Source organism: Chiloscyllium plagiosum, chromosome 11 (assembly GCF_004010195.1).
Source record: "Chiloscyllium plagiosum isolate BGI_BamShark_2017 chromosome 11, ASM401019v2, whole genome shotgun sequence".
Classification (NCBI taxonomy): Eukaryota; Metazoa; Chordata; class Chondrichthyes; order Orectolobiformes; family Hemiscylliidae; genus Chiloscyllium; species Chiloscyllium plagiosum.
Window position 1 is genome coordinate 3,963,677 of NC_057720.1, and position 20,544 is coordinate 3,984,220.

A 20,544-nucleotide genomic window follows, 5' to 3' on the forward strand; every position below is an offset into this window, starting at 1 on the left:
CATACAGACATACTTATACACACAGATACAAACAAACCCCATGGACAGACACACCCACACACACTCCCTTACACATACAGACAGCCACACTCACACAGTCAAACCCCCCCACACGCACCGACACACATCCACACACACATTACCATACACACCCCCACACAGACACACAAAATCTCTCTTCTCCCCCCTCCCCCCCCACACACACACACACACACAAAAAGGCCTTTACACCCTCAGCCTCTCAAAGCTACAGAAAAATGTTTGTGTGTGTGTGTATAGGGGGGTGGGTGGAGAGGTGGTGTGTGTGTGTGGTGGGGGATTGCAGGTAAGAGTGTGTGTATGTATACACGTGGGGTGTGTGGTCAGTGTTGTGATGGAGGAGATGAAGTTCACACCCAGTGACTGCATCCCCCCACCCCACCCTAGTGCAGAGGATAGTGTGGCTATGGGCTGGTCATCTGTTATGGGCTGTGTGCAGGACTGGTCTCAATTAGCTCCCACAGTTATAGCACGGTCAGATGGTGTTCAAACCAATGTGATAGGAGCAAGGGAGCTAGGAGAGAGCGTTAAAGAGGAGAAGTGTGGAGAGATAGCACGAGAGTAATAATTAGTAAAGTGTCAGGTGGTGTGGAAATAGCAAGGAAGGAGGTTTACTGCGTGTGACTGAGAGCGCGGGGAGGCCTATAAATATCAGCAATGAGGAGCAGGTGCAGCTGGCCATGTGGGAATATGATGTTTAAGCAATAACAAAAACTTGACTTTAAAAAGGCAGAACTGGGTGCTAAGAAAAGGAAAGCAAGGTGGAGGGTAGCAGTATCATCCTTGGTTGCCCTTGAGAAGGAGGGGGCGAGCTGCCTTCTAGAAGTGCTGCAGTCCATGTGCTGGAGCTGGTCCCACAATGCATTTGGGAAGGAATTCCAGGATTTTGACCCAGCAACACTAAAGGAATGGTTATATATTTTCAAGTCAGGATGGTGAGTGTTTTGGAGGGGAACTTGCAGGGGGTGGTGTACCCATGTATCTGCTGCCCTTGTCATTCCAGATGGAAGTGGCTGTGGGTTGGAAGGAGCTGTCTTTGGTGCATTGTAGGGGCCAAAGTGTGTTTAGTACCTTGAGTGAGTTTTCTGATGAGGTAACTGAGAGAGTTGATGAGGGTCACATTGTTAATGTGATGTACACGAACTTCCAAAAGGTCTTCACTAGATTCTCATGTAATGGACTTGTCAGCTCAGCTGATACCTCTGGAATAAAAGAGGAAGTGCCAGCAGGGAAAGGAAACTTTGAATGACAGAGAGAGTTGGAACATCAGTCCCCACCTTGGACAAAAGGCTAGGTTCCCAGGGGTTGGAATTGGGGTCACTGCTTTTCTAGATCCATATTAATGATCATGACTATGACATAAAAAGCACAATTTCAGATGCAAACTGTGGGCAGTGTTGTGACCTGTGAGGAGGTTACAGCTACAGAGGTCAACAGCACAGTAAAAGGCCCTTTGGCTCATCAAGTCTGTGCTGGTCAAAAACAGCCCCCTAACGATTCTAATCTCAGAGTCCAGCACTTGGCCCATAGCTGTGTTTGCCTTGGCATGGCAATACTTGTTCAATACAATGAGGGTTTCTGCCTCTCCCACCCTTACAGGCAGGGAGTTCTAGACTCTCAACACCATCTGGATGGAAAACGTATTGCCTCACTAAAGGGACCTGAGGCGCGACCTTTTCATGCAGAGGCTGGTGCGTATATGGAATGAGATGCCAGAGGACGTGATGGAGGCTGATACAGTTACAATATTTAAAAGGCCACGCTGTGGAGGTGCTGGTGTTGGACTGAGTCAGAACTCTCTCAACACCAGATTAGAGTCCAACAGGTTTATATGAAATCGCAACCTTTTTGGAGTGCTGCTCATTGGTCAGGTGAAGTCACTTCACCTGATGAAGGAGCACCAATCTAAAAGCGCGTGATTTCAAATAAACCTGTAACCTGGTGAAAGTGAGTACTGCAGATGCTAAAGATTAGAGTCAAGAATCTGGTGCTGGTAAACGACAGCAGGTCAGGCAGCATCCCAGGAGCAGGAATTTTTCGGTCAAAAGGATCTTTTCCAGCACCACACTCTTGACTCTAATCTCCAGCATCTGCAGCCCTCACTTTCACCTAGTTGATTTTAACCCCACTGCAAATTCTCTTCCAAGGATGCCTACCTTGAAGAAGTTCTCCTCCTCTCATTCCTGATGACAGCTTTTGCCTGAAATGTCGATTTTCCTGCTCCTCGGATGCTGCCAGATGGACTATAACCTGGTGTTGTGTGACTTAACATTCAAAAGGCATCTGGATGGGTATATGAATAGGAAAGGGTTAGAGGAATATGGGGGTCGAGAGTGCAGTGCTGGGAAAGCACAGCAGATCAGACAGCATCCAAGCAGCAGGAGAATAGACATTTTGGGCATAAGCCCTTCATCAGGAATGCCCGAAAAATCAATTCTCCTGCTCCTTGGATGCTGCTTGACCTGCTGTGCTTTTCCAGCACCACACTCTTGACTCTGATCTCCAGCATCTGCAGTCCTCACTTTCTACTGAGAGGGATATGGGCCAAGTGCTGGCAAATGGGACTAGATTAGTTTAGGATATCTGGTTGGCATGGACGAATTGTATAGAAGGGTTTACCGCAAGGATCTGTTTTGGGGCCACTGCTGTTTATCATTTTTATAAATGACCTAGCTGAGGGCTTAGAAGGATAGGTTCATAAATTTGCAGATGACACTAAAGTCGGTGGAGTGTGGACAGTGCTGAAGGATGTTGCAGGGTACAGAGGGACATAGATTAGCTGCAGTGTTGTGCTGAGAGGTGGCAACTAGAGTTTAATGTGGAAAAGTGTGAGGTAATTCACTTTGGAAGGAGTAATAGGAATTCAGAGTACTAGCTAATGATAAGATTCTTGATAGTGTAGATGAGCAGAGAGATCTCTGTCCATGTACATAGATCCCTGAAAGTTGCCACCCAGGTTGATAGGGTTGTTAAGAAGGTATACTATGTGCTAGCTTTTATTGGTGGAGGTTTTGAGTTTTGGAACCATGAGGTTATGCTGCAGCTGTACAAAACTCTGGTGTGGCCACATTTGGAGTATTGCGTACAGTTCTGCTCACTGCACTATAGGAAGATGTGGAAGCTTTGGAAAGGATTTACCAGGATGTTGCCTGTTATGGAGGACAGGTCTTATGAGGAAAGGCTGAGGGACTGGAGGCTGTTTTTGTCGGAGAGAAGAAGGTTGAGAGATGACTTGATTGAGACATACAAGATAATCAGAGGTTTAGATAGGGTGGACAGAGAGAGCCTTTTTCCTTGGTTGGTGATGGCTAGCACAGGCGACATAGTTTTAAACTGAGGGGCGATAGATAAAGGACAGATGTCAGAGGGAATTTCTTTCCTCAGAGAGTAGTAGGGGTGTGGAACACCCTGCCTGCAACAGTAGTAGACTCGTCAACATTAAGGAAATTTAAATGGTCATTGGATAAACATATGGATGATAATGAAATAGTGTAAGTTAGACAGGCTTCAGATTGGTTCCACAGGTCGGTACAACATCGAGGGCCGAAGGGTCTGTACTGCGCTGTAATGTTCTATTTTCTATGTTATATGTCTGTTTCCTAGCTGTATAATTCCAAGGCTCTATCTTCTCTAAGTCTCATGCCCCTTACCTTAAATCTACACATCCTGCTCATTGATTCTCCATCAAGGGGAAAAGAATGGTGATGGATTGCATGAGTGCAGGAGTCCATGATCCTATTGGAGCAGGCTGAATGGGCTGAATGGCCTACTGCGCTTCCTTGATCTTGAGTTAGGACACACGGTCAACATGGGAAAGCAAGGGGTCAGGGCCGGATGGGGTCATGGCGGGGTGGGGGTCAGGGCCGGATGGGGTCAGGGCGCAGCAGGATGTGATTTAATGTGGAGAAATGTGAAGTGATATATATTGGCAGAAAGAAAGGTCCAATTCTAAGGGGGATGTAGGAGCAACCTGACCTGGTAGTAAAACTGCACGAGGGCATTAAGAAAGGGATTTGTCAGTAAATAGAGAACGGCTGTGGTTTTTTGCCATGGGCAGACCCTCTGGTGGGTGGCACGGTGGCACAGCAGTTAGCACTGCTGCCTCACAGCGCCAGAGACCTGGGTTCAATTCCCGCCTCAGGCGACTGACTGTGTGGAGTTTGCACGTTCTCCGGTTTCCTCCCACAGTCCAAAGATGTGCAGGTCAGGTGAATTGGCCATGCTAAATTGCCTGTAGTGTTAGGCAAGGGGTAAATGTAGGGGTATGGGTGGGTTACGTTTCGGCGGGTCGTTGTGGACTTGTTGGGCCGAAGGGCCTGTTTCCACACTGTAATCTAATCTAATCTAATCTCTCTGTTTTAGCAGAAATTATAGAAGATTCTTGAAATCCTAAACCCCATCCTCCATTCCCCCATGGAGAAACTCAGCAGGTCTGGCAGCATTTGTGGAAAGAGAAACAGAGTTAACATTTAGAGTCCAGTGACTCTTCTTCAGAATGGATAGTAGCGAGGAATACATCCGTATTTACATCCTGGTGTTGGCAGAGAAGAGTGATTGGATAGGAGCCTGGTCCACCATTCAATGGCTGGTCTGTGGCCTAACTCTATACATTTGCCTTTGGCCCCTACCCCTCAATGTCTTAGTTTAACAAAAACATATCTCTCTCAGATTTAAAATTAACAACTGATCCAGCATCCATTGCTGTTTGTGGAAGAGAGTTCCAAACCTCTACCAGCCTTTGTGTGTAGAAGTGATTCCTAACATCTCTCCTGAACACTCTGGCCTGGTTTATCTTTATCTAACCTGGAGGGAAAGCCCAGAGAGACGGGGGATGTGGGTGGGGTGGGTGGGGGGGATGGAATAGAGATAGAGAGACAGAGAGAGAGAGAGACGATAGTAAGCCAAGGATGGAGAAAAACTAATAAAGGGGAGACTGAGTGCGTGGAAATGGCTTGGCTGTGCTGAAAGCAGCCTGGGTGATGATAGGACCTGGGCTGTGGGGATGGGGAAAAGTGGTGGTCATGCTCAAAAATAACTGAACTGGATAGTGAGTCTGGAGGGCTGCAAGGTTCCCAAGTGGAAAATGGCGTGGTACTCTCCCAGCTTGTACTCTAAGACCATAAGACATAGGAGCAGAAGTAAGGCCATTCAGCCCATCGAGTCCACTCCACCATTCAATCATGGCTGATGGGCATTTCAACTCCACTTACCCGCATTCTCCCCGTAGCCCTTAATTCCTTGTGACATCAAGAATTTATCAATCTCTGCCTTGAAGACATTTAGCATCCCGGCCTCCACTGCACTCTGCGGCAATGAATTCCACAGGCCCACCACTCTCTGGCTGAAGAAACGTTTCCGCATTTCTGTTCTGAATTTACCCACTCTAATTCTAAGACTGTGTCCACGGGTCCTAGTCTCCTATCCTAACGGAAACAATTTCCTAGCGTCCACCCTCTCCAAGCCATGTATTATCTTGTAAGTTTCTATTAGATCTCCCCTTAATCTTCTAAACTCCAATGAATACAATCCCAGGATCCTCACCCGTTCCTCACTCCCAGATCCCTTTGTACTTTGGCTTTATGAATTTTCTCACCATTTAGAAAGTAGTCCATGCTTGTATTCTTTTTTCCAAAATGCAAGACCTCGCATTTGCTCACGTTGAATTCCATCAGCCGTTTCCTGGACCACTCTTCCAAATCCTTCTGCAGCCTCCCCACTTTCTCAGTACTACCTGCCTGTCCACCTAACTTCGTATCATCGGCAAACTTCGCTAGAATGCCTCCAGTCCCTTCATCCAGATCATTAATATATAATGTGAACAGCTGCGGCCCCAACACTGAACCCTGCGGGACACCACTTGTCACCGGCTGCCATTCCGAAAAAGAACCTTTTATCCCAACTCTCTGTCTTCTGTCAGACAGCCAATCCTCAATCCATACCAGTAGCTCACCTCATACTGAGCTTCACGGGAGCACTGTAGCAAAACGTGAGGCAGGATAGAAATACTGTCTAAGGAAACCTTCACTGACAATGCCAGTTTTATAGTTGGGAACATGTTGGAGTAGTCATTCTGTCAGATGGTAAGGTACCTTTAGGAAAGGTTGGAGAATGTTAAATTTTATTTTTTTATCTTAATGTTTCATACCACAATGTACATTACAAATGTTCAAGTTAAGTGCATTTTCCGACCAAGTATTTGCAGCTGCAGAATATGACTGTGGGGAATTACGCCTACGATGCAGATAAAGAGAATGGGTCCACCTTGCGGATTTGTAAGCAGCTGTTTATGAAAGATGTGCCGATACCCTCCAGGGACAAACTGCAAATCAACCCAAGCATTGTAACAGGTAAGGGAGATGTGTTGGAATGTTCCGAGCAGAATTAAAAAGAAAGACAGGCAATTTTTCCAGAAACTCTCATGATCTGAAGGCATCCCAAAACAGTTGGGTGGCATGGTGGCTCAGTGGTTAGCACTGCTTCCTTACAACACCAGGGTCCCAGCCTCTGGCGAATGTCTGTGTGGAGTTTGCACATTCTCCTCGTGTCTGCGTGGGTTTCCTCCGGGTGCTCCGGTTTCCTCCCACAGTCCAAAGATGTGCAGGTCAGGTGAATTGCCCATAGTGTTCAGGGATGTGTAGGTTAGGTGCGTTAAGTCAGGGGTAAATGAAGAGTAATAGGATAGGGGAATGTGTCTGGGTGGGTTACTGTTCGGAGGGTCATTATGGACTTTTGTAGAATTGAAGTTAAAATCAGATCAACCATGATCTTACTGAGTGGCACAGCAGATTTGAAGGACCGAATGGTGTACACTTGGTCTGTGTTCACCTGGGAGGGCTGATGGGATTTTGGTTTGGTGTTTGGTCTGACAGGCAGCACTCCCAACAGTGCAGCACCTGCCAATGTCTATGGAAACACTAATGAGTGCTGTTAACCCCGTCCTCACCAGCTACATCTCGCCCAAACCCATCTCCCTCCCTTTCCCTTTGACGCATTTTATAGTGTGAATGAAATTAGTTCGACCATTAAATAACTAGTGAGGATCACACTCTCTCTTCTACGCTCTCTTTTCCTCACTCTTCCTCTCCCTCTCTCACTCGCTTTCCCACACACCCTCCCTGCGTCCCACCCTCCCTGCATCTCTCTCTGTGTGTCTCTCTCTCTGTCTCTCTCCATTGAAAACCTAGTTTTTTAATGAGGAGCCCTGTGTGTACATGGGGTTAGATATTGTTTGGGAATTGCTGTGTTACTCAGTAACGTATGTATAAGTAGCAGCTGCTGTTTGCTAGCTGCTTGACAAACCTGTACTCTGTCATCACTGTGGATCACTGATTTGTGATCATTCTGACTTGGTGAACGATATTACTTCAGTGTGTGAGAGAACGTTTGACTTGGTTTCTACCCTACTCTGTGTTGGCTTAACTGATTCCTGGCTCAATGGTAGCTGGGGGACTGGGGGTGGATGGAGGGGGAAGTGAGAATGGGGGTGGTATAGTCTTAATATTTTGCCAGAGGAATATAAAAACATAGAAGATAGGAGTAGGCCATTCGGCCCCTCAAGTGTGCTCCATCAGTTGATATAATAGTGGCTGATCATCAAGCTCAAAATCCTAATTCCCCAACCCACTCCCCCATATCCCTTGATCCCTTTAGCCATTAGAGCTATATCTACCTCCTTCTTAAAAAAAAGTGTTTTGGTGTCAACCACTGTCTGTGATAGTGAATTCCCCAGGCTCCCCCACTCTCTGGGTGAAGACATTTCTCCTCATCTCAGTCCTGAAAGATTTACCCCTTATCTTTAAACTGTTAATCCTGGTTCTGCACTCCCCCACCATCGGGAACATCCTTCCTGTCTTTATCCTGTCTATTCCTGTTAGAATGTTACAGGTTTCTATGAGATTCCTCTCATTCTTCTAAACTCCAGTGACTACAATCCTAACTGACTCAATCTCTCCTTAGTCCTGTCCTGTCATCCCAGGAATCAATTTGGGAAACCTTCACTGTACTCCCGCAATAGTAAGAACATCCTTCCTCAGATACGGAGATCAAAACAGCACACAATCCTCCAGGAGTGCCCTCACCAAGACCCGGTACAATTGCAGCAAGACACCCCTGTCCTGTACTCGAACCCTCTCACTAAGGAGACCAACGTACAGTTCATCTTCTTCACCACCTGCTGCACCGACACACTTACCTTCAGTGACTGGTGCACATGGACACCCAGGTCTTGTTGAACATTCCCCCCACTCAGCCAATCAAATAATAAACTGCCTTCCTGTTTTTGCTTCCAAAATGAATAACTTCACATGTATCCACATTATACTGCATCTGCCATGCATTTACTCACTCCCTCAACCTGTTCAAATCACAGTGCAACATCTCTGCATCCTTCTCCCAGCTCACTCCACTCAACTTTGTGTCATCTGAAAAGTTTGATATATCACATTTTGTTCCCTCATATAAATCATTCACAGATACTGTGAATAGCCAGGGTTCTGGTACAGATCCATGCAGTAGCCAACCAGTCAATGCCCGCCATTCAGAAAAATGGCCATTTATACCCAGTCTTTGTTTCCTGTCTGTCAACCAATGTCCAAACACTGGCCCCAATCCCATGTGTTTGAATTTTACACAATTGAATTTTGTGGGGACTTTGTTGAAAGCCGTCTGAAAGTCCAAGTAAACCACATCCACTGGTTCCCCCCCATCTTCAACTCTACTAGTTCCATCCTTGAAGAATTCGGGTAGATTTGTCAAACGTGGTTTCCCTTTTATAAACTCCTGCTGGCTGTGTCTGATTCTACTGCTATTTTCTAAGTTCTCTGCAATAACATCCTTGATAATGGACTCTAGCCTCTCGCCTCATTCCTGATGAAGGACTTATGCCTGAAAAGTCGATTCTCCTGCTTCCCGGATGCTGCCTGACCTGCTGTGCTTTTCCACACTCTAGCCTCTTCTCCACTATCGCAATGAGATCTACAATTCCCTGTTTTCTCTCCATCTCCGGCGGAGCGAGCACCGGGCCCGGTCCCACGGCGGAGCGAGCACCGGGCCCGGTCCCACAGCGGAGCGAGCACCGGGCCCGGTCCCACGGCGGAGCGAGCACCGGGCCCGGTCCCACGGCGGAGCGGAGCACCGGGCCCGGTCCCACGGCGGAGCTGAGTGAGCGGCTGATTCTCAGAGTGGGGCGGTGGAGCAAGTGCTGAATGGAGGCTGGCATGGGGAGTCAGTGTGGCCTCTGCTCTGGTGCTGGAGGGCACAGACTGGAACGTTTACTCTGTAAGATTTGTACCTAAGATGGTGCCATTAGAGGCAGCCATATAAAGTTTTTTCACTGCTGCCATACATGTGGAGTACATGTGACAATAAAAGGATATTCCATCCTATTCAATTTGTATGCCTCTATTTTGCATCTATTACTGTCTCTAACTTTCCGTGTAAACCAGTGTTCTCCTTGCAGTCCTGGGTCAAACAGGAATAAACAATTTTTGTTGTTCAACCATTCGCTCTTTGAATGTTGCTATTGCCAACACTGTCAGTCCTTCCAATCTACCTTAGCCAACTCCTGCCTCGTACCATTTCAGTTTCTCTTATTAAGATTCAGGACTCTGGTCTCAGGATCAACAACCTCACTCTATCTTGAAGAAGAATTCCATCCCCAAGGGATCCCTCTCAAATACATCACCGATTGTTCCTTTATCATTGTACGATTTGTGGGCGGCACGGTGGCCCAGTGGTTAGCACTGCTGCCTCACAGCGCCTGTAGACCCGGGTTCAATTCCCGACTCAGGTGACTGACTGTGTGGAGTTTGCACATTCTCCCCATGTCTGCGTGGGTTTCCTCCGGGTGCTCCGGTTTCCTCCCACAGTCCAAAGATGTGCGGGTCAGGTGAATTGGCCATGCTAAATTGCCCGTAGTGTTAGGTTAAAGGGGTAAATGTAGGGGAATGGGTGGGTTGCGCTTCGGCGGGTCGGTGTGGACTTGTTTCCACACTGTAAGTAATCTAAAAAAAAAAGATACCCAGCCTAAGATGACCTGTTGTCTGCTTGGTTCCTTAATGTATTGATCCAGAAAACCAGCCCATATACACGTGAGGAATTCCTCACCTACTGTATCCTGACTAATTTGATTTGCCCAATCTAAATGTAGATTAAAGTCACCCATAATTCCAGATGGTCTTTAACACATGCATCTCTGATTCCCTGTTTAATGCCATTCCCAGCAGCGCCACAACAGTTTGGTGATGAGAACCAGCGAGTGGGAAATCGGTCTCTGTAGCTGCACTGAATCTTTATTGAGTGAGCCTGGGTCAGACTAGGGGTTTGTGAATGTATGAAGCTAATCTTTACAGCTTGCTTACAATCTATTCCACAATGGGGAGTGACTGATGCACACACACACATACACTCTCTCATACACTTGCACACACAAACACACACAGTATCTCTGAAACTGTAGCTCCTAATCATTTGGAGAGTTAGGAAATAATTTAACATGAAGTTGGATATGTTTCTGCCTATGTGTAGACCAAAATATTCAGTTATTCACTCAAAAGCTGTGGTTAATAAATGGATTGAATTTTACTGGTTAATTTGACCACTTGCATTGAAGAAATGAGTCAAGTCAACTTTTCCAGGATTTTGGAATGGTTCGTTGTTCAGTCAGTGGATCTTGTCTGTCCATTAGGAATATTGTGATCTTGTTTCCATCCAATTGTGAAGTGAAATGTTCGAGAGCGAGAGGTCATCGTTTTAGGTTTGTATGAGGTATGGTGCAGATTTAAAATGGAGATGAGGAGAAATCACTCCTCTCAAATGGTCATGAATCTGTGGAATTCGCTCCCCCAGAGCGCAGTGGATGCTGGGACATTGTGAATTTGAGGAGAAGGTAGACAGATCTTTAATTAGGAACGATTTGATGGGGGCTATGGAGAGCAGGCTGGAAAATTGAGCTGATCGTAATAAAGAGAGGAACAGACTCAAAGGGCTGAATCTCCTACTCTTCAGTACTTATGAAATTAATTGTTTGTTTCTTTCCAGAATGCATAAATATAGAATCAGCTTCTGCAATAGGGGACTCCTTTAAAGAATGGAAAATGACCAATGCATCATTTTTTGACATTGAATTTTACAGGTAACTTTCTCAGCAATGTACTCAGTCATGTTTGTAGATCGTGCAGTTAGGTTTATGGCAGGCTACAGTACAGTGTATGTAATGTTGAACTCTATCTTTGGGGTGTACGTATGATGCCTGCGTTTGTAACTATAAACCTTTCAGTTATGTTTGTGTCCTGAGTTATTATTTCTTTGGTTTTATTAAGGTTGATACTTATAGAAATCATCTTTAAACTGAAGGGGATAGACCTACAAACTATTCGCAACAATGAATTACCGGACTGCTATCAGTTTACAATCACTGTGAGTAATTCACCTCTTGTCATTATTTCACCTGTTGTGTTTGTACTTATTCACTCGTGGCACACGGGCATCACTGGCTGGGTCCAGTATTTATTGCCCGTCCCTAGTTGCCTCCTCAGAAGATGGGGGTGAGCTGCCTTCGTAAATCGCTGCAGTCCATGTGCTGTAGGTAGACCCACAATGCCCTTAGGGAGGGAATTCCAAGATTTTGACCCAGTGACACTGAAGGAACAGAGATATTTTCCCAAATCAGAATGGTGAGTGAGTGACGACTGGGGTGTAACTTTGAGCTGGTGAATATTCAAAAATAAAGTGTTGATGGGTGAAGGGTGTATCTTGTTGGTTCAATGGATGAACACAGGCCTGATTGGAGTGAAGCCCCTCACAACTCTCCCCACGTTTTGAGGTTAAAACCGCTTCCTGACGAAACTCTGCAGCTGGTCCCAGCACAGTGCGGTGGGGGGAGGGGGACATTGGGGTTGGGGGAGAGAAGCAGAGAGTAGACATGGATACAGTACTGAGTGATGGGACACCCTCTGGCAACTTCCTGAAACCAGGAGAATAATGATTTCAGAAGAAGCAGAGGATGAAATGAGATGCAAATTTGAAAGGGCAGATTAAACATAAAAAAAACACACACACACAGGAGGAGAAACCAAACTGGGCAGTGATTGGACCAAGTGTATCCCCTTTCTTCCTCTCCCTGCCCTTCCCATCCCTCTTCCCATCATCTCCTACCCCTCTTCCCCCACCCCGTCCTCCCTGCCCATCCCACTACCTCTCCGTCCCTCCCATGATTTCTTCCTCCTCCCCACCTTAATCCTGCCCCCGTTTCCCAGGCAGTGAAGGTTAGGGGAGGGGTGGGTGCTGCTGATTGGATAATTATTTGCTGAATTGCTTTGGACTGAGTGGAAGTGGGTGAGGTTTGGCTCCAGGTTGGTGTTGAGGAAGCTTCCGGAATGTTCGTTGTCAATAACGAGGAACTTTGGCTCTCCTGATTACAGATTACCTTTGACAACACAGCCCACAGTGGGATCATTAAAGTAAAGTTGGAGAGTGAGACCACCGTTACAGAGTGTAAAGAGTGGAAGATTTCCGGATCCCGTATGTAATTTACATTTTTACGGATGCTAAAGATGATATTTAACGTGAATGGTCAGATTCTCCAGAGTTTGCTAAGGGCAAAGTCACTATCTGCTATCACTCAGACCAAGTCCAGGAACAATCGAAGTGTTCAGAAATATAACATATGATGAAACGTTCTGGTATTCCTGCATCCCCCCTCTGCCCCATGGGATGGTCTAGTTTGTGTCATGTTTACTGTACCCTCAGTAGACAGCCCCCATTTTTACCTTCCATGCCTTCAGTCCCACCCATGTGAGATCTCTGTTTCTGTTACACCCACAATTAGCAAACCCTTTGTCTTTTGCACTGGGCTCCAGCACCATCTGTACCCCTCACTCTTCCCCACTCCATTAAAAATAGTTTTAAAACCCCATCATTTTCCAATACCTTTCAATCTGAGTAAGTGTCACATTGGACTCAAAACCTTAAATCTGTTTTTCTCTGCACAGCTGCTGCCAGACCTGCTGAGTTTCTCTGGAACATTCTGTTTTTAATTAGATTTCCAGCATCCACTTTTTTTTTAGCTTTTATTACATGGAGATTCCTGATTTTTCTTTGAATCCTTTCTTTTTGACAAACTGGTTACATCTCTGGGTTTGGAAGGTGCTGTCTGAGGATCTTTGGTGAATTTCTGCAGTGCATCTTGTAGACAGTACACACGGCTGCTACTGGGCGTCGGTGGTGGTGGGAGTGGATGCTTGTGGATACAGTCAAAAGATGTGGTGCTGGAAAAGCACAGCAGGTCAGGCAGCATCCGAGGAGCAGGAGAGTCGACGTTTTGGGCATAGGCTCTAATGAAAGACTTATGCCCGAAACGTTGACTCTCCTGCTCCTCGGATGCTGCCTGACCTGCTGTGCTTTTCAGGCAATACACTCCTGACTCTGAACTCCAGCATCTGCAGTCCTTACTTTCTCCTAGTTTATGGATAGAGTACCAATCAAGTGGGCTGCTTTGTCCTGAATAGTTGTAGTCCATGCCGAACGTGATCCCAAACTAAACTAGTCCCACCTGCCTGCTCCTGGCCCATATCCCTCCTATTCATGTGTCTATCCAAATGTCTTTTAAACATTGTAATTGTACCCACATCCACCACTTTCTCTGGAAGTTCATTCTGTATGCAAACCACCCTCTGTGTAAAAGAAATTACCTCCTGCCTTCTTTAAATCTTTCTCCTTTCACCTTAAAAATGATCCCCCATCTTGGGGAAAAGACACTGTACCATTAAGTCCATCTACACCCTTCATTATTTTATAAACTTCTATCAGGTCACCTCTCAATCTCCTCGCTCCAGCCTTTCTTTATAAGTCAAACCTTCCATACCTGGCAACATCCTGGTAAATCTCTTCTGAACCTATCTCCAGCTCAATAATATCCTTCGTAAAACAGGGCAGCCAGAACCAGACACAGTATTCCAAAAGAAGCCTCCTGTACAACCTCAACATAACACCCCAACTCCTATACTCAAAGGACTGAGCAATGAAAGCAAGCGTGCCAAACAACTTTTCAACCATCCTGTCTACATGTGATGCAGACTTCACTGAATTATGTACCTCCACCCCAAGGTCTCTCAGTTCTACAGTATTATCCAAGGCCCTACCATTAATTGTATAAGGTCTACCATTGTTTATGCAATACTTTGCTGAAAATGTGTTGCTGGAAAAGCGCAGCAGGTCAGGCAGCATCCAAGGAACAGGAGAATCGATGTTTCGGGCATAAGCCCTTCTTCAGGAACCTGTTCCTTGGATGCTGCCTGACCTGCTGCGCTTTTCCAGCAACACATTTTCAGCTCTGATCTCCAGCATCTGCAGCCCTCACTTTCTCCTTATGCAATACTTTGCCTTTATCCAGATTGAACCCCATCTGCAATTTTTCAGCCCATTGACTCATTTGATCAAGATCCCTTTGTAATCTTTGGAAAGCTTGAGCATCTTGAGTGTTGTTGGAGCTGCCCCGATCCAGGCAAGAGGGGAGTATTCCATCCCACTCCTGACTTGTGCCTTGTAGATGGTGGAAAGGCTTTGGGGAGTCAAGACAGGAGTTACTCACACAGTATTCCTAGTTTTTGACATGCTCTTGTAGCCGCTCTGTTTATGTGCTAAATTGAATTGAGTTTCTGGTGAATGGTAACCCCCAGGATATGGACAGTGGGGGATTCAGTGATGGTAATGCCATTGGATGTGAAGGGGTGATGGTCATTGGAGATGATCATTGTCCAGCATTTGTGTGCTGTGAATGTTACTTGCCACTTGTCAGCCCAAGCAAACAGTGAAGGAGCGAGAGAATCAATTACAGGGCACGTTCTGAAATTCCTGACCCAGGGCTCTGTGTTCCTGTTGTTTCTGCTGAGTGTCCCTGGGGGGGTGGGACTGGACTGGTCTGGATCTGCTTAAGGTAACACAATAAACAAACAGGAGGCTGGAAGAACACAGCAAGCCAGGCAGCATCAGGAGGTGGAGAAATCAACGTTTCAGGTGTAACCCATCTTCAGTGTTGCGCAGTGGCTGCAGATACCTGGTCAGGGAAGGTGTATAAACCCCAGCTCCTGACCGCAGTCAAGGCAGCCCCCCCATCTTCCACCTGCAGGGGGACATCCTGCAGCATTGGGAGGGCAGTTACTGGAGATCTAACTCACTGAGAAACAGACCCAGCTTCATACAGGAGCAGGTCCCTGGACACTGAGCAACTCCAACAGGAGACACGTGGCTCAGACACCTCAACCTTCCACTGTCCGGTCTCTAGATTCTGTCAGGGTCAGGAATCCATATCAGATTTACTGGGATCCAGTGATCCCTTAGTCCCTCCTGCCATTCTCATCCAACCCTGCTGCATCAGGGTCCATGTTGATCTCTCTGGGTCTTTAATTCTGATGGATTCTCGAAGGATCTGGCAGTGGGAACCCTCTCCCTCAATATTGACCTTTTCAGGATTTGGGACTGTCCTCAGTGAGCCATCATATTAAACCTTGACTCAAACAGACCCTTGGGGTTAGAGGCTGTTTGTCATTATCTTTAAATCCACATGATCAGCCTGTTGTGTGAGAGAGATTGTCCTCTGTCTGTAGCTGCAGACAGATGATTCCCTTTTCTAATGAACATTCCTGATGAAGGGCTTATGCCCAAAACATCTATTCTCCTGCTCCTCGGACACTACCTGAATGGCTGTGCTTTTCCAGCACCACACTTTCGACCCAGAATGTTCCAAATCTAAAGATGACGCAGTTGGACAGGACAAACCCATCAAGGGAATATACGATGAACAGTCAGACCCCAGGAAGTAACAGGGATCAGAGGGACCTTGGTGTGTATGTACACTGTTCCCAGCACAGGTGGATGAAATGGTTAAGGTGGCAAATAAGGGGTAACGTGCTGTTATTTGCTGAGGCCTGAGGATTATGAGCAAGGAGGTGATGATGGAACTGTATAAAAACATTGGTTAGGCCACAGCGAGAGTATCATGTACAGTTCTGGAATCCACATTGTCAGAGGGATGTGATAGCACTGGGGAGGAGGCAGAGGAGATTTCCCTGGGCGTTGCCTGGGCTGGAGAGTTTCAGTGATGGAGAGAGATTGGACAGACTGGGCTTATTTTCCTTAGAGCAGAGGAGACTGAGAGGGGACGTGATCGAGATGGAGAACATGGTGAGGGGTGTAGACAGGAAGAAACTTTTCCCCTTGACAGAGGAATCAATGAACAGTGGGAATAGATTTAAGGAAAAGGATGAAGGTTAGAGAGGGATGTGAGGAACAGCTTTTTCACCCAGAGTGTGGTGGGGATCTGGAATTCCCTGCCTCTAAGGGTGGGGGAGGCAGAAAGCTTCAGTACATTGAAGAAGGATTTAGGTGGGCACTTGTGATGCCAAGAGATTTCTCCACAGATGCTGAGCTTTTCCAGCAATTTCTGTTTTTGTTTCTGTTTTGTTCTAAGTTCTATTTCCAACATCCGCAATTCTTTTGGTGTTAAACTGACTGCCACATCACTTCCAGGCATGACCACCTTGAAGATATCCTGCTCCTCTCTCCAATAGCATTTCCATTCCAATCTTTTTATCTTGTTCACTGTCATTACTTTTGCTGAATTCCTGGTGTTTCGCGAATAGTCCCCATTAGCAGCTATTCATTCCCCCAGACTGACCTTAACACAATCGTTTGACCAAATGATCTTCTTTCTCTGAGTTCTTTCTCAGAGTGTTAACTCTGATTTCTCTCCACAGATGTTGCCGGACCTGCTGAATTGTTCCAGCAATTTCTGGGTTTTGTTTCTGATTTCCAGCATCCACAGTCCTTTTGGTCTTATTTGCTTAACATTGAATGAACTCTTCGTGTCCCAGACTGATGTTTATAACTGCAATTCTAGAGAGATCCACCTGGTGGCAACATTGTTCCACATTGAATCTCTGACATTCTGCCTCTGTTTTAGTTTAATGTGAGTCAGGAGTCACGTGGGGGCAAACCAGGACAGTAGAGTGGGCTCCCTTGACATGGGTTTTGATGTCAATCAGTGATAGTTTACCATCACTGAGACTTGCTTTGTATTCCAGAATTAGTTAATTGAATTTAAATTCCATGGCCTGCCGTGCTGGAGTTCGAACCCATGTCCCCAGAACATTTACCTGGGGCTCTAGGCTCCTGGTCCAGTAATGTTTCTCCTGTGCCACTATTTTCCCGATGATGAGAAAATAATTCCTCCAAGCTGGGTATTCTAGAATGTGGGGTCTCAATTTCAGAATTTTGGACTGAGGTGGGGAGCAATTTCCTCTCTCTCACAAACTCAGTCATTGAGTGTGTTCAACAGTCATAGACTCAAAGAGACGTACAACACAGTAACAGCCCCTTCAGTCCAACCCCTCAATGCTGACCAGATATCTTAAATCAATCTAGTCCCACCTGCTAACACCTGGCCCATATCCCTCTAAACCCTTCCTATTCATATACCCATCCTTTTAAATGTTGCAATTGTACCAGCCTCCACCACTTCCTCTGGCGGCTCATTCCATACACGTACCATCCTCTGTGTGAAAAAGTTGCCCCTTCGGTCTCTTTTATATCTTCCCCCTCTCAGCCTAAACCTATGCCCTCTAGTTCTGGACTCCCCGACCCCAGGGAAAAGACTTTGTCTATTTATCCTATCCATGCCCCTCATGGTTTTATAAACCTCTATAAGGTCACCCCTCAGCCTCCCACGCTCCAGGGAAAACAGAGGTTGATGGATCTTTGCTCACAAAAGGGAATTGGGGGTACCCATCCAAATGCCTCTTAAATGTTGTAATTGTACCAGTCTCCACCACTTCCTCTGGCAGCTCATTCCATACACATACCACTCTCTGTGTGAAAAAGTTGCCCCTTAGGTCTCTTTTATATCTTTCCTCTCTCACCCTAAACCTATACCCTCTAGTTCTGGACTCCCCATCCCTGAGGAAAAGATTTCGGCAATTCACTCTATCCATGCCCCTCATGGTTTTATAAACCTCTATAAGGTCACCCCTCAGCCTCCCACGCTCCAGGGAAAACAGAGGTTGATGGATCTTTGCTCACAAAAGGGAATTGGGGGATATGGGAAGGTGAAGCTGACGGGAAATTTTGCAAACGTATAAATTGGAGCAACGGCAGACCATTCAGCCCTTTGAATCCCGTTCAGTCTGATTGTAGTTGATCTGTTTGTGTTTTGAATCCCACATTCCCATCTGTCCTCCTCGATCCTTCTGTCATTAAAATATTCAGTGAGTCCAACGTCTATCAGCTTCTGAGGCATAGAGTTCTAAAGTCTCTCAATCCACTGAGAGAAAAGATGTTTCTTCTCACCCCTGAGCTGAAAGGGTGATCCCTGGTAATAAAACAGCATCAGGGAGACAGTGAGGACTGCAGATGCTGGAGATCAGAGTTGAGAGTATGTTGCTGGAAAAGCACGGCTGGTCAGGCAGCATCCGAGGAGCAGGATTCCTGATGAAGCGCTCCGGCCCGAAACGTCGATTTTCCTGCTCCTCGGATGCTGCCTGACCTGCTGTGTTTTTCCAGTAACACACACTCGACACATTAAAACAGCATCTCCTGGTTCTGGACTGACTCAGAGAGGAAACAGCCTTACCACATCCACTTGGTGGAGATCCTTCAGGATCTGATACACTTCAATCTCATTCTCCAGTGAAAGCAAGCCCCAGTCTGTCCAACCATTCCTCCTTAGACAACCCACTCATTCGTGGAATCAATCTGGTAAATCTCATCTGAGCAACCTTCAACACATTTACATCTGGCCTTAAATAAAGAGACCAAAACTGCACACAGTCTTCAAGATATGAGCTCACCGATGACCTGTGTAAATGAAGGAAACATCCTTACTTTGACATTTTATTCCTGTTGAAGTAAAGCACAGTATTCCATGACCAATCTTAGTTGTTCCTGCACTAACTTCTCCAGATGCATGCACTAACATACCCAGTTCCCTCTGCATCTCACAATGTTGTTTCCCGCCATGGTCTTACTGAATGATATGTATGTCCCAGCCCTCCACAAGATGCCCAATAATTGCCATTCTGGTTACCCTGAGATAGCAACATGAAAAGAGACTGGATTAGTTAGGACTCTGTTGGGTTCTGAGTTATACTGCAGCTGTGCAATGCTCTGATTGGAACCCACTTACAAACTCCTCGGCCAGAGGGTGCTGTTGCCTTGGCACCTTCACCAGACTGATCCAGGCGATAAAATGATGAAATCGTCAGTGTGGGTTACAGGAGGGAGGTTTGTATTTCTTTCAGCACAGAGAATTGGAGATGATTTCATTAAGGTGTTTAAGGTGATCCTGTGAGTCGAAAAGGTGATAGAGAAAGATCTATTTCCATTCCATCAAAGATCAATCTAAATTGATATCTAGAACAAGATATCGTGAATGCGAAATGTAGAGTTCCTCAGATCAACCAGGATGCTTCTATTAGTAGGATGTGGGCATCAGTGGCTGGGCCCAGCATTTATTGCCTGTCCCTCGTTGCCCCTTGAGAAGGTGGGGGTGAACTGCCTTCTAGAACCACTGCAGTCCATGTGCTGTAGGTAGACCCACAATGCCCTTGGAATTTTGACCCAGCAAGGAAGGAACGGCAATACTGGGATGGTGAGTGGCTTGGACGGGAACTTGCAGGGGGTGGTGTTCCCATGTATCTGCTGCCCTTGTCCTTCTGAATGGAAGTGGTAGTGGGTTTGGAAGGTGCTGTTTCAGGATCTTTGGTGAATGTCTGCTGTGCATCTTGTAGATAGAAATAGCAGTGTGTACTGAGTGTCGGTGATGGAGGGAGTGGATGTGGTGCCATATATAGTCTCCATATTATTTTTAAGGGAGTGGTAATTCTCAAACTCTATTTTGATCAAAATGCTGTTGAGGTTGAGGCTTGAAAATGTCAAAACTGGGAATGACGCTGTGTTTCTAAACCAAAACAGAGAAATGGTCATGAAGATGCAGATTATTTGTTAACTCCTTGAATAATAGGACAGGCTCAATGGGCTGAATGGCCTACTCCTGTTCCTGCTCTCCCATAACCAAGTAAAAAGGTCCTCAATGAGATCATAGGTTAGTGGTTAGAGTAAAGTCTCTCGCTCTCGCTCTCAAATGGCACTGAAATTATGAAAGAGAAGATAGGAGCAGGAGTAGGCCATTCAGCCCCTCAAGCCTGCCCCGCCATTCAGTATGATCGTGACTGATGTTTGAGCTCAATACACCAATCCCATCTTTCACCATGTCCCATAATCTCTTTAGCCACTAGCGCTATATCAACCTCCATCTTAAAAAAAACTGTTTCGGCCTCAACCTCATGCTGTGGTAGTGAATTCCCAGGCTCCCAACTCTCTGGGTGAAGACATTTCTCTTCATCGCAGCCCGAAATGGCCTACCCCTTATCCTGAAACCATGACCCCTGATTCTGGACTGCTCCATCATTGGAAACATCCTTCCTACCTTTACTCTGTCTAGAGTTGAAGAGTGTG

The 20,544-nt window shown here is 46.2% G+C and overlaps 1 protein-coding gene across 7 annotated transcripts in view; it reads left to right on the top strand.

Annotated features, from left to right (window-relative positions):
* Nucleotides 1-20,544, top strand: part of LOC122554105 (mucolipin-2-like) — a 94,944-nt gene that overhangs the window by 43,981 nt on the left and 30,419 nt on the right. For all 7 annotated transcript variants that reach the window (XM_043698585.1, XM_043698589.1, XM_043698590.1 and 4 more), the window contains exons 4-7: nt 6,233-6,386; nt 11,077-11,170; nt 11,358-11,454; nt 12,459-12,558. In XM_043698585.1, coding sequence (XP_043554520.1) covers nt 6,233-6,386; nt 11,077-11,170; nt 11,358-11,454; nt 12,459-12,558 — 445 coding nt within the window. The remainder of the gene's footprint in view (nt 1-6,232; nt 6,387-11,076; nt 11,171-11,357; nt 11,455-12,458; nt 12,559-20,544) is intronic.